The sequence below is a fragment of the Pomacea canaliculata genome, linkage group LG10 (genome assembly GCF_003073045.1).
Source record: "Pomacea canaliculata isolate SZHN2017 linkage group LG10, ASM307304v1, whole genome shotgun sequence".
Lineage (NCBI taxonomy): Eukaryota > Metazoa > Mollusca > Gastropoda > Architaenioglossa > Ampullariidae > Pomacea > Pomacea canaliculata.
This window is the reverse complement of record NC_037599.1, coordinates 21184509-21198456: the sequence shown is the minus strand read 5'-3', so window position 1 is coordinate 21198456 and position 13948 is coordinate 21184509. Positions and strand designations below refer to the sequence as shown.

The window sequence follows — 13948 nt, the reverse complement described above, 5'->3', positions numbered from 1 at the left end:
ATATCCTTCCTGCGTTCTGTAAGCACCGCACAGTGTACATGTCACAGACCCCGAGGTTGGTCTTGCCGCGGTTTTCCCTCTCCTTTCTCTACAAGGGTACGGCCATCCTGCTCCAGACCTGGGGTCAGACACAAACAGCAAAGATTGCCATGCCACTCGTGGTGGCAGTAAAATAAGGAACCTGTCTTTCACAGACACAGGGTGGGCATTTATTAACCACCCGCTTGTTCAGACTGACGAGCAGATGGTGGTGTGGCAGGTAATTATTTTAGTGGGTGCGGTGATTGTGAGGACTGTAGACGGCGATGGTGGTAGGTGTATTGTGCGTGTGCATGTATGTGCGAAAGTATGTCTGTATGTGAGAATGTATGTATATATCTGAGAATGTCTGTATGTCATAATGTATGCATGTGTGTGTGTGTGAATGTATGCATGTGTGTAAATTCATCTGTCTGTAAAACGCGCGTGCTCCTGCGAGAGGGAGACCACACAACAGTCACAACTCTATTATTTATCATGAATGCTTAAAGAAAGTGGAGGATTTCCATATCAGCCGTGAACTAACGCTTAAAATGACAAATTCTCTTCCGGACCTCGAGAACTGCTATCATATCAGAGACAAAAAATCATGATTCCCACAGAGACCACCCACTACTGCTCGGTTCCCGCTGTCTAGTTCTACATACACTCCACTGGTCGAAGGCAAAAAGAAAGAGACTGCCCCTTTCTGAGACAAAGAAAAGAGGTGAGATCATTTCTGTTCTCAGGAGACATAGATTTCACTTCCGTCCTTCATCCCTCTCGACACACGATACCGACCGTTAAGTGCACAGTTTTCTTCGTTGGCTGCGAAGAGAGAGAAAATGGTTTGGCACTACTCTGTGTCTAGCAGATGGGATGCTTCCACCAATAGTGGGGAGATCACTTACCTCCAAACAGCCTGTATTAATCATGACGGGTGATAACAACAATATTTTTACATGAAACTTTTGTCTGCAACTACATTACTGGCTCTAATCCGCCCATAATCTTAACTTTCTTGAAATAATTTTTTTTTCAGTCTGTGTGTGTGAGAGAGAGGGGGGTCCTACTAGCAATAGACAAATTATCTTCGGTATAAAATAATTACAACTAAGACTGTCTACCAACACTCCATGTGGCAGGACTACATCTGTCAAGAGTGCAACACAAACATTGACTACTGTGCGACATTATCCTTTGTTGTGAAGGAAACCGGGGAGGGGGACTAGGGCTCAGAAGTCGTTTGTCATTAATGGAAGGGAAGGTTTCCTTTATTTTGCCTGTTTTTTTTTAACCGCAAACTCGCCTGATTTCGAAAGGTCAACAGATCATGCATGGCGTCTGTCAGCTTATGGCGAAGAACTGCATTATGTTTGCCTCCCCGTGGCCTTGTTGCAGACGAGAGATACGTGAAATAAATTGCTCACAGCGTTTCTTGGACGGGTGTGTAGGGGTGGTGGGTAGATATCTGGAGATTATATGATTTCTCTGAGGTCTGGAGTCTGGAAAGAGCTAGGCAAACCTCTTGAAGAAGTAGACTGCTGCGACATAGTGTTTCCTGTCCTACACCAGATGTTTATTGCGAATGTTGTCCATGTGCATGTCTTGCTGTGACATTATCTGACACCTAATTTATTCTTCATTGATAAGGTTACCACGTGACATGCACATGCACGTGTTGTAAGCGTCCGACAACTGTGGCTGTTTGTAAGTGTGTACAAGATACCTGCCAACACATCGCAAGTGTTTGGTGTTAATGTCGGTACTAGAAAACTTTCATTCCATAGTGAGTGAAGACAAAGGTGGAGTAGTAATGAACCATGAAAAAGTATACATGTTTTTGAATACATAATAAATATATATGGAGTTTGAAAAAAAACCAGTGAGTGTTGGCATGTAAATTCAGTTCTTGTAATCTTTACTACCTTTAGGAAAGGCCTACTTTCACTGCGGAGGGAACCCGGTGTGCTGGCGTGGACAGCCCAATGTTGATGAATGCGCTTCTCCAGAGTTCAAGAAAATACTTGACCAGGTGTGTTGTACTAGTTGTTTGTTGTTGTTATTGTTGTTGTTGCTGTTGTTGTTATTAAAGAAGCAACAGTAGTAGTGATTTTGAAGCGCAAATATCAAAGTTGAGACATTATGCAATCGCTCCTCAGTCCACCATTTTCCATACATCAATTGTGGATCTACCAGTCCTCACTCTCTTCAGGAATTAATTTGCACTGTTACTACTGACATGTAGTGTTCTTATATCACTGTCATCTGCTGTGGGAGTGAAGTGTCCATTGAAGGACGGCACAAGGGTGTTTAAATCAAAACTACATTTTTATATTACAATCCATACATGCTAAAAATGTAAGTTTTATATATGAAAGAATTGGTGCACCATGAAGATTTTTGTATGAACATATATATATATAACACAAAATAAAATACTCATTTTGGAACAGGTAATGGTCATGGTTGTTAATTTTGGAAGGAAAATTTGGCTTTTGTACGAAGCTGTACAACAAAATTCACCATGAAATTGTGAGAAAGATGAAGGATGTGCTAGTAACCGTCCTTCACACCATTCATTCTTTTCCAGGTTAAGAGTACGAATGACTCACAAAATCCACCGGAACCGGAACAAACCGTAGCCTTGACAACGCAACTGGCAGACGTGACAGAGAGTGACGACTTAACTTCTGATGACGTGCTGGCGACCTCAAAGGTCATTTCCGGTCTGGTCACAAGCGGGGCCACCCAGAAGCTCAAGGACGAGACAGAAGTCGAGGCCATTGTTTCTGTGAGTTCTCAGTTTTATTTCTCGCTATAATGCTCAGAACAACTTCTCTGTTCGTTTCGTCATAAACGTTCTCTATTAACGGAGAGAAGAAAGCAAACCGCAGCTTACATTTATTCGTTCACCACTCTGTCACAACTTGCTGATGCATTGCTGCCAGCAGGCTCGGTGGTGTTTCCTGCTTTGTCATGAACTGTCTCTTGTCGTCTTCAGAATGTTGTCAAGGCCGGCAGCAACCTGGTGTCCACCAACAAGTCCCGCATGTGGACAGAAATGCCACAGCAGGACAAGATCCGCTCCGCTACGTCCCTGATGGTGGCCATGGAAACGGCCACTGTAGCCATGGCAGAGAAGATAGACAAACCCACTGTAATCAACACTAAAGACGAAAATATAGGTGAGACATGATGCTGTCTGTGTCTGCTTATCTTGGACGCCATTTTATATGTTGTGGCGATCGACGGTATGTTTTGTCGAGAGTTTCGTCAACTTCCACCGGGCCGCCATTCTGCGTACCTTCCTTCTGGACCAGCAGACTGAGGCTGTCCTTTATTGTTTGCCCCTGCGACCTTTGAACTCTGCTGTATGCCGATGAGTGCAGATAGTATGCGAGTCTGAATCATGATAGTATGAGGGTCTGTCTGGTCGGGCGGGTACAAATGTGTCACAGTATTATTGTTGGCGATATGATGTGTGGTTCTAACCCTTGTTTACATATAGATATGTTACTAAACGACCTCTGAGATAATGAAGTCTTACTTTATCTGATATTATAATGAACTTTATTTTAGCAATGATGGTTGGATGATTTGTTGGTTAGTTGGGGTGGATGGATGGGTGTGTTTTGGTTTGGTTTTGGGTTAGTGGATCTGTGCTTTTGGAATTATATCTTGAACGCGTGGCCTTGCCTCTGAAGTATACTTTGTTTCGGTACAGAACTAGAACTGCGAGTGATAAACATCACTTCAGTTTCGCCAGAGGAGAAGGAGAAAATCGTGTACAATGCCGAGAATTCAGAAAACACTTTCTCCATCCCCTTGGAGACCCTCAGTCACCTCAGTCATGGTCAGTATCACTTTTCTTGCACACATCCAACAGCTTTCCCTAGCTCGTTGTAAAACTTAAAATATGCTTTTTGCGCGAAATCGTCAATTATTTGTAGCACTCATCGTCAGACTAACAAATACTACAAACTGTTATCTTGTGTACCTGTTGACTTACTTTGAAATCATGTCTTTGTGTGGTTTGTGGATTGGTAGCCAGGTTTGTTTGTTCGGGGTTTTTAAATTTTTTAAAAATGATTTTTCTCACCTTTTTCATTATTGCTTTCTTTCTATTTGTTCATGTCCTCTCTTTGTACGCGTTTGTTATTACCGAGATGATAGGGAAAACTGTATAAGTATTTACTTGCATGATGAATCAACAGGTTTTCTCTTTGTGCTTGCAGGTGGACTGGCCAAAGTTGTCTTCATGACACACTACACGATGGGCGACATCCTCGGCGACACCGCTGGTGGTGACAAGGCTGATGAAGGCAAGAAACCTGACGACACCGTCCACACGAGGCCTGGCGACTCCAGCAAGGACGACGCCGATGATGTGGAGCAGGAGACACCTGCGCCGAAACTGGCTTCCTACATCCTCAGCGCCTCGGTCGGAGGTCAAGGTGAAGGTCGTGTCAAGCTGCCGCAGCCAGTCACCTTCACCATGAAACACCTAAAGGTCAGGGTCATCGCCAATGGATTTCTGACAGACTGGTTGTGTGCCTTTCTAGCTAACACTAATTCCTTTTGTTGTTGTTGTTGTTCTTCTTCTTCTTTGGACATTTTTGGCTAATTTCCTGACAGAGGAAATAAATTCAACTTTTTCATGGGCGGTGAATTTCTTTTCTTGTTCTACTATTGCAGATGGTGCCAGCAGGGTGGGATTCGCTGTGTTCGTTTTGGGAAATCAGTGAAAGGTAAGGAAGGAGCATTTTCATTACTATGTTGTCACTCACATTGCCAGCTCTGTATTTGTCGCAACATCACTGCAGCCACCATTGCCCTGCAAACTAACGCTGTTAACTGTAACTCAGATTGGACAAGCCTTCATTCTTTAAATATTTTATAGAATGCGTAAACATACGCGTGCATTCATGTCCAGCTTACACACGTACTCAGGCACGCGCGCATCCGCTAAGAAATGATGGCAGACTAAGGGGAAGGGTAAAGAGAGAAAACTTAGTTCATGACCCTCTCCAAAGAAAAACATGGCTTCATTCTAAGAACTTATATCTCTTCTGAGGTCTTGATCCTTTGTATAGCTCACAGCACCTTCTTTAATTTTTTACTGGAAGGTATTTAATCGCGCGCTGAGATAACATTACCCTGCATTCCCACAGCCTGGTAGACCTCGCGGAAACGCCCTAGCACCAACCTTACCCTCCATCCCTACCTCCTCGCTGGTCCCTCCCTGAATAACAGGCTACCTGCAGCATGCAGATCACGTGGCAGGTGCCGCGTGCCACGTGCGTAGTGTGACGGGAGCACGTGACATGGCGAACAGCAGCTGATTGCAGGTGACATCTAACAAGTGTGATAGTGTCCCGTTGTTAAAGGGAGGCTAATCAGTTACGGGGGAGGGGGGGGGAAGGACAGGAAGTACTTGCCACACGTTTATCGAACTCGTTTGTAGCGCATGCCAGGAGGAAGCGGCGGCGCTCATGCCGGGCGAGGCTGACGTCCACCCAGGCGGCGCTGACGATAAATCTCGGAGGCTGATCGCATCCAAGGAAGGGAAAAAGTATATTTCAGGTAGATTTACTCCATACGCATGCATGAATGTGCCTGCACCTGTGCGTGTGGGCTCGCGAGCATTTGCTGAGCCTCTAGCTGCATGGCTAACGACTAGCAAGCAGCTAAAATGACTGCTAACAGTCTAGCTGGATGCTAGATGATGTATGTGTACTCCGTCCCATACCCCTTAAACCTTTCGCTTCTTGCTGAAAATGTTCTTTACTTTCTCATCATCCATATTCATGATAATTATAACTCCTCGATTTGAATTTAAACATTCAATTTCTACGGCATGTACACTTAATAACATTTATTTTCATTATTGAACTTGCATTTACTTGTTGTATCCGAATTATTTCTCGAAAAGCAACAGGACATAAATACCGTTCAATCACGGGGCTTAGAGCGAGAGTTCTTGTCAAGTGCTCGTGAAATAGGCGAGTAGAGTTCATCAGAAGTCGCCATCTTGCTGTTTGCGAACCTGCCCCTTCAGGGCCAAGTGGACACGTCCTGTTTTCGCCGTGACCCTAGTCTTCGCGCATCCGCGAGCCTCACTTCAGATAAACCTGTGTGATCCAAAATACGCGTGTTGAGCATCTCTAGGTACTTTGAGGGACAGGAGTTGACGCAGACTGTCAGTTGAAGACATTCCGGATCCATGATACACATCTCACATAGATATTGCCTGGGTAATCTTCTTCCTTCATCTCCACCTCCCTCCCATAACACCTGTTTGTCTTACTGTCATTCTCCTGCTTCTTGTCCCACACTCTGCTCCTTCACCTTTCATAACCCATCTTTTCAGACATAGCTGTGAATTATTTTTGAAAGTATTTTTCGTCCACTTCACTTTCCTGAATGTGTTGGCAGATTCATCCCAGTTTTCTCACACGACTTACAGACGAACGCAGCGCCTCGTGTGACAAACATAGCAACCGCCGATGTTTTATCGTTTTCAGAGAGGAAACTGGAACTCCTTGCCGTATTTTCTTCAACAGCACCGTTTGATCGAGATTCTAATGTTTGCATTTTGAATGAAAACATCTCTCCGCTGACATTCTTGTAAAGAACACGGTTTTTGTTAGAGTATAGTCTGGCTTGTGCCGCGCCGATAGCCGGCCATGACAGCTTGCACCGGCCACGATACAGATGAGGGCTCTGGCGGCAAATAAACAAAAGTCAGCTTTGGAATCGCAGGAAGTGTGCCGAGTGATCAAGTATTTGGCGCCTGAGCAGTGGGCGACATCGAGTGGTGGAAGTAGCGGCCATATGCCCACAAGAATAACGTACGCGGGTTTGTGTGTGTGTGTGCGTACATGTGTGTGCGTACATGTGTGCGTGCGTGTTTTCCATGACCACACTTTTCATTTCGCTGTCATCGATGCACATCTGCTTCGTGTCTTCACTATTAATTGCCGCTTTGCCGTTACCGCTACCGCCTGCGGCGCCGCTTGGAGCGTGCATGCTCAGCTCTGTGTGTGTCTGTGGTAGACGTGAAACGTCTGCTCAGGTAAGGAAAGAATCTGCTGGTACCTGGGCTCCAGGACAAAAGATAATGCACAGGTGGGTGAGAGAGGGAGAGAGGATCAACGTGATTAAAGGAAGAGCACTAATTACTGTAGCCGTCTGGTGATGATACTAGATAAAGGGCGAGCATGCTTGTCTTAATTTCGTCCCTTATACCAAAGTTGTGAGGATAGTTATCCAAAGGTTTGAACAAGAGGTCATGTATTCATTACGATATACAAAAAGTTTTTTTTTAATTAAAAAATGCGAATTGTCTACCTGGGCGTAAGCTACCTAGATAGTCGAAAGAAAGAAGCCTAAAAAGCACGAGCTAATCAGTTTGTTGTCTGACAACTTCGGGGTAGAACTAGACACCCGTCTTATCACTCGTCACGGCAGGCGAGCTTTCCAACAAACTCCATTAGCACAGCCCTGCCACAGACTTGTGTCTTCAGGGGGAAAGCTGATATAATCTTATCAGTCATGGGGAGTCTCTTTCTCCTCGTCCTACTGTCTAATCTGATGGGCAGGCTGGTGCTGTCGTCACTATACCCGCTTCCTATGAAAGACAAGGGCTGTGGGCATGTATCTGTGACCAGATAGTTGCTAGGGATTCGATCTCCTGTCGTTCGGGTGCGGCTGAGAAAGAAAACTGGAAATGCTTTTGTTGAGGGTGTTGACCAACACAGGGTGGTTCTCTCTACTCCCCTGAACTATATTGCTCGGTGGTTCTCTGCCGATTGATGTTATGTTGATGTAGGAAAAAGTTTCCTTGGAATCAGCGACAGTTATATAAACATTCTTTGGAAGCAAAAATATTGTTTTCATTAATGTCCTTGTGTTCCCACATGCTTGCAAGTTTGCTCACCTAAAATTCAGGCATTCTACTGTTTATTGTTTAAATTTTTCTGAAAGACAAAACCAAAAAAAAAAAAAAGCAAATAAACAAACCAAAGCTGAAGTAGCTTCTTCTGACTAATGTTCATGATCAGCCATGACTAGCCAGATATTTTACTCATATATTTGCTCCAAGGTATTCCGGACCTTGTACGAGGGTGTGATTATTTTATTTTGTTCTAATTCTACAGCGTTGTGTTCGCGACGAAGGCTCACTAAAATGTCAGTTTGTTGTTCACACTGTGAAAATGTTTGATGCTAATGTTTTTCAGACTGATAATTGTTCTCGTTTCCTTTGTAAACAGTCAAATGGGGTCATGGTCACAGGAGGGATGCCGCGTGGTCCGCAGCAATGCCAGTCAGACGACGTGCGAGTGTGATCAGATGACCAACTTTGCCGTCCTCATGGCGGTTCAGGAGGTCAAGGTAAGCTTCCAGAATTTCCGTCCCTTTCAGCTGTTTTGATAATTTTAGGTCAGAGATAAACTTTCTGACCGTACAGAATCTGTTCAACTTTTCCTGAAGAAAGAGAAAGTCCAGAGTTGTCATTATCAGCAGACCAAATGAGCCGTTATCTGGTTTATATATGAAAGAATTGGTGCACCATGAAGATTTTTTTCTGAACATACATATAATAAAAAATAAAATATTCATTTTGGAACAAAATTATTGTAGGTAATCGTCATGGTTGTTAATTTTGGAAGGAAAATGTGGCTTTTGTACGAAGCTGTACAACAAAATTCGTCAGGAAATTGTGAGAAAGATGAAGGATGTGCTAGTAACCGTCCTTCACACCATTCGTTCTTTTCCAGGTTAAGAGTACGAATGATTCACAAAATCCACCGGAACCGGAACAAACCGTAGCCTTGACAACGCAACTAGCAAACGTGACAGAGAGTGACGACTTAACTTCTGATGACGTGCTGGCGACCTCAAAGGTCATTTCCGGTCTGGTCACAAGCGGGGCCACCCAGAAGCTCAAGGACGAGACAGAAGTCAAGGCCATTTCCCTTTCAACGATCGCCACTGCATCCTCTACACCAGCGACAACGCAGACAAGTAGTGGGAAAGGCCAGCCGGAGGTAACAGTAACTACCATGTCATCATCAGGATCGTCGTCTTTATCAAATGGTAATTGTTTCATAAGTTTGTTTCAGAAGTAGACATAAAATCTCTCACAATGTTTAATGTTTTAAGAAGCAAGCGTCTAGTAATTCTAGTCTTCAACTCTGCCGATTCTCTTTGTAGTTTGCTCACTATTTAGTTAAACCCACTTTTGGCAAATCTTTATCGAGAATGTAGAATTTGTAGTTTTGTCTTCTCTCGCACTTTTCTTACGCGTGCCATGCACCACACACACTCACACACACACGCAAGCACTCTCTCACTCAGACAAACATGCACCCACAGAGTTTTTTTCCAAAGACTCATACACAAAAAAGTCACTGCGTGCAAGTTTAAAAAACACTTTTACTATATAAAATTTCTATAATCATCATCATCGTTGTCGTCGTCACAAACTATCGTAAATCAGTGGCGTTATTGTCTCCCTTTCGGTCAGTATTATAAGTATTTCAAGTCTACATACCTTCACACTAGTGATTGTCAGACAGGGAATGGTTCTACACTTTACAGTTGTGTTTTCTAAATGTTTAACCAAACTCCTTTCAGCTTTCTTTATATTATAGTTGTTAATTAGTCATAATTTTACTTAATTACAGTGTATTACCGACTTGAAGTGTCTTTTACTGTAAGAAACAACTCAGTACCTGGTATGTTTTCGTAGAAACTGAACATTTAGTTAGTCACAACTGAGTCTGATATATTCCGTTTGCTAAAGGTATCATCATTGTGATAATTTGTTTCTTAGTTTGAAATCTCTTTTTCACCATCTGTATTGTGTAATCAGCTAAGATCGAGAGTGCATTAGAAAACCAACATTACAGGAACCTTAATTATGGAGCATGTGGGTAATGAAGCATCATGTAATTTCAGCAATTGATAGTTTACGTGTTTCCAGTGGTCATATCAGAAAAAGTCGTAAATACAAACTTTATCTCAATTACCCGGAGACCACCTCGGAAATAAACAATAGAGCTCGCAATAATTCTACAAGGGACACAACTCTGTCGGTCGTAATTTGAGTTTTACTTTACTATGAACATCTCATAATTTATTTTTCTCAGTTTTTTGCGGTGTTTATATGTGTGCATACATACATGTAAACACTACGATTTGCCCAAGTATCACTGAGAAAAACTGTCGCTACCTCCGTTTTGTTCTGTATTTTTACGGTTTCGAGTTTAAGACCGCCATTTTACTTGGCCTCATCAGTAGGAGGTCGTTAAAATCCGATATTTTCTATCGCTGTGCTTTCTTTAACGGGTCGCGAACATCTTTTTGCACTCGTTGTAATTCCACTAGAGTTCATTGCTTTATCTTCATTTTTGCGAAGCTCATTGTCATGGACATGCACATTCACCCTTTGATTAATGCAAAAGTTCTTTGTACACACTTTTACTTAACTTACTAATTATGTTTGTGTGTGTGTGTGTGCGCGCGCGTTCGGTGGAATTTTGTAATCAGTTTGTAACCCACTTCACATCGTCCTAGAGGTATGAAATTTTCACCAGTTTCTCATTTCAGGTGACAATACAATATTGGAACAACCATTCCAGCAGCTCACAAGTAGTAAATTAATGTAAGAATTCTTTAATGAGAACTTAGAGGCCAAATTAAAGGAGATAGTTAACTGCTACTCTAAGACTAGTAAACTATTGATTATCTCCTCTAATTTAGCCTATGAAAATGGAAGAAAGTCACAAAGTAAAACCAACAAAAATCGATGACAAAATTTTAAAACACTTCAAATGTTAAAAAAAAAAAAAATTTTTAAGAAGCGTATATACTTCACTTGTCATAATCATTTTTAATGTCTTGAGTTGGACTAGCAACAGGTGACTCTGCATGTGAAGCAACACCTGGAAAAAGCTGAATGGTGGGAATTTGTTTAGCTAAAGTTGATATTTGCTATAAAGGTAAGTAACTTGTGTAAGGTGTTGAACACAAAGTAACAGAAACAAAGAAATATAACTGTAAGTCAACTGACAATATCCCTGTCATCACATACTTTTGCTTGAAATCTCATGTTAAGAAAACTAATGTGACTTGTTATATTGTTACTACATAGATATATAAATCTTGTGCTATTGTTTGTCCTTAGGTGCTATACCTTCCTTTTATGCTAGCATGCTACCACAACAAAAATGTTCACCTATGGCTCTTCTTTCTGGGTGAGGCTTAGAACTTTCTGAATGACCCTCGTAGCAAATTAAATAGCAATTTTTGCCTTATAAAAGATTAAGGTATATATGGGCATGGCGAAATAATGAGTGAAAATGAAAGGACATTGATTTTTGTATTTCTGTACAAACTAGAAAGAACTTACACATGTTTCTGTGTATGCTAAAACACTAGCACCTATTTACAAAAGAAGCAATGTGATGATGATTCAGACAGTAAATCATAAACATTAAATAACAATGGCAGTACCAGAGCAACAATAAGGGGGAAATTGTTGTGAGCATGTATGTGGGAGTGGATGGCGATTATACTGAGAGGTAATAGCACTGTAGTATGGGAGATGTGGATAGCACAGACAGTACTGGGACTCATTTAAATAAACCAAATTGCTGTATTATGCATTCTGCACAATGTGTATGTTTAACTAATCATGTGACTTTCAGCTTTTATTGTACCTCATTAACTATTTTGATTGGGGACTATCAGGCCTGTTAATGTGGGTGGTAATTTGTACATCACAGCTGTTACCCACAAGCCCAGTTATCAGGGGCAAATATCTATGAATTTCGTGTACTGCATAAGTGTATAATATAGTGTTTGTAGCTAAGGACGAATACTTTTATGTTGTTCATCCAGCACAGCAAGATTGCGGTTGTGGTCTCAGCTCAGGGTACTAGATGATCCATAAAGCTGGAGTCTGAAGTAGGAAGCATGCTTACGTTGATAAGATGTTCAGGTTCCTGAGACTTCAAAACAGGAAGAAGAGCAAAAATTGTGGCCTGGGGTTGTCTGCAATTTCATGGCGAAGCTCTGGTGACAATGCCATGTGTAACGTTTCCTGTTGGCAGAATCCAGAAATTCGTTCTCTTGATCAGTCTGTAACAGTGGAGTAGGGGGGAGAAAGAATTCGTGTATTTTAGGTGTCTATACTCTCCGTCTGCCTAAATTTATGAACTGGTTTATATGGTAACATAAACACTGAATACACACTATTTATCATTACACTATTTTGATAATCATGTATGTGTAAAATTATGTGGAACCAGCGAAAAGACAGCACATAGCTGACTTTACAGCAGTGTCATTCCCTCTCTCTAGTGAAAACAGCAATAGCAAAAATTACATTTTCCCTTACTTTTCATGAAAATCTCAATACAAAATTCTTGACCGTAGAATCATGAATGCCTGAATATAAATATAAAAACACGTGGTTCCCATATTTTGGGAAATGAGGACAGCCATTTATGTCTGGTAGTTAGATGCCCATTTCCACCCTTTACTTTTTTTTCCTTCTTATTTTGTAATGGAGGCGTGTCGGCTAGAGGTCGAGTAGGCCACAAACATTTAGTATGGTGGATACCGGGAAAGCCAGTCCCAGAACCACGGACGTTCTGTTAAGAATTAATTTATAAAACTTTTGTTTTCATAAAAAAACCAAAACCAGCAGTATCCCGTTCTTTTAACTTTCACATGTTATCTAGGCTGTGTCTATCCAGACCTTTGCTCCGATGACGAGCACGAGCGAACCAGCTTAACGGTTTGCCAGCTGGTACCAATGAATGAACGAATAAATGTTTTGGTTATTTAGTTTTGGGGAAATAGTACCTGCGTTGTGCCCAGCCATGTGCCCGAAAAACTTGTACCCGCACTGAGAAATTTTTTGAGAATATCGAGCGAGGCCATGACAGTACTGATGATAATTGTTTGGGATTTAGAATTCTAGAATTGCTTATTTTTTTACAGGGAGTTGCGTGTTCATGTTCAGATATTCAAGATCCTGAAAAAAGACGATAAAACTAACATTTGTTTCAGTTTCTGCACCTATTACAGGGATGGGGCTGCTGTTCATATCACCAGCATCACAAAATTGGGTATTATTCAGAGTAAAGGTTACAGCCCACACTATCTTTCACCATATATAATGAATTTTTTAATGTTGAACAAGCGTATGTGTATAAAACAGGATGTTGAAACAGGATTTGATTTCAGGAAACTTAGCTTGACACGTCAATCCCAACATACATGCATAAATAAGTACAGTTCCCTAGGCATTCTTTGTCATTCCGCAGGCAGTCTTCAAAAGTGACGGTTGGTAACTTTTTTTTTTTCTTTCTATGTAGAGAAAAATTTTCAGTAAAGTCTAGAATGTCCGACCATATCTGTATTTCTATGCTGAAACTCTCAGCAACTGCTCAGTCGATGAAATCTGATGTTTGTATTTCTAAAATGTCTATGGAACTTTATAAGTGTTTTTCTTCATATATTTCAAGTGGAAACGTTGACCTAACAATTGACTGTGGGATTACACCGGATGTAGGACTTGCCTGCACTGTCTGTGACATACAGTTGCAAATCAACGGGAGATGTTCCCAAGAATGGTCTGTGTAACAGCTGCTGTCATCCTTCTCTTTATCGGGAGTGAGTATGCAACGCTAATGCAGTAAATGTGATTAAAATTTCAGATTCTAGACTTTGTAGAGTTTCTTAAAAAGGAATGCAAAAACATTAATGTTTAAGATTTTAGGCGACTTAAAATGTTATATTATCAATTATTTAAAATATTTTAATAATAAACATTCTTCGGTATAAATCCATATCTTATATTTGCTCAATCTGCTACATGACAAAACTTGGAATAATCCTATGACACACTAAC

At 41.5% G+C, this 13948-nt stretch overlaps 2 protein-coding genes across 8 annotated transcripts in view; both read left to right on the top strand.

Annotated features, from left to right (window-relative positions):
* LOC112573785 (adhesion G protein-coupled receptor L1-like) overlaps positions 1-13948 on the top strand; it is a 202258-nt gene that overhangs the window by 48090 nt on the left and 140220 nt on the right. The window lies entirely within an intron of this gene.
* LOC112573074 (cell wall protein DAN4-like) overlaps positions 1-13948 on the top strand; it is a 29218-nt gene that overhangs the window by 14833 nt on the left and 437 nt on the right. For 3 of the 7 annotated variants that reach the window (XM_025253084.1, XM_025253085.1, XM_025253088.1), the window contains 10 exons: positions 1953-2053; positions 2612-2812; positions 3023-3206; positions 3746-3874; positions 4257-4531; positions 4717-4769; positions 8295-8415; positions 8802-9120; positions 10636-10690; positions 13563-13710. In XM_025253084.1, the coding sequence (XP_025108869.1) occupies positions 1953-2053; positions 2612-2812; positions 3023-3206; positions 3746-3874; positions 4257-4531; positions 4717-4769; positions 8295-8415; positions 8802-9120; positions 10636-10690; positions 13563-13680 (1556 nt within the window). In that variant the 3' untranslated portion in view covers positions 13681-13710. Of the gene's footprint in view, positions 1-1952; positions 2054-2611; positions 2813-3022; positions 3207-3745; positions 3875-4256; positions 4532-4716; positions 4770-8294; positions 8416-8801; positions 9121-9546; positions 10691-11212; positions 13711-13948 lie in introns of those variants that run through there. The other 4 variants (XR_003101143.1, XM_025253087.1, XM_025253089.1 and 1 more) reach the window with 4 other exon arrangements.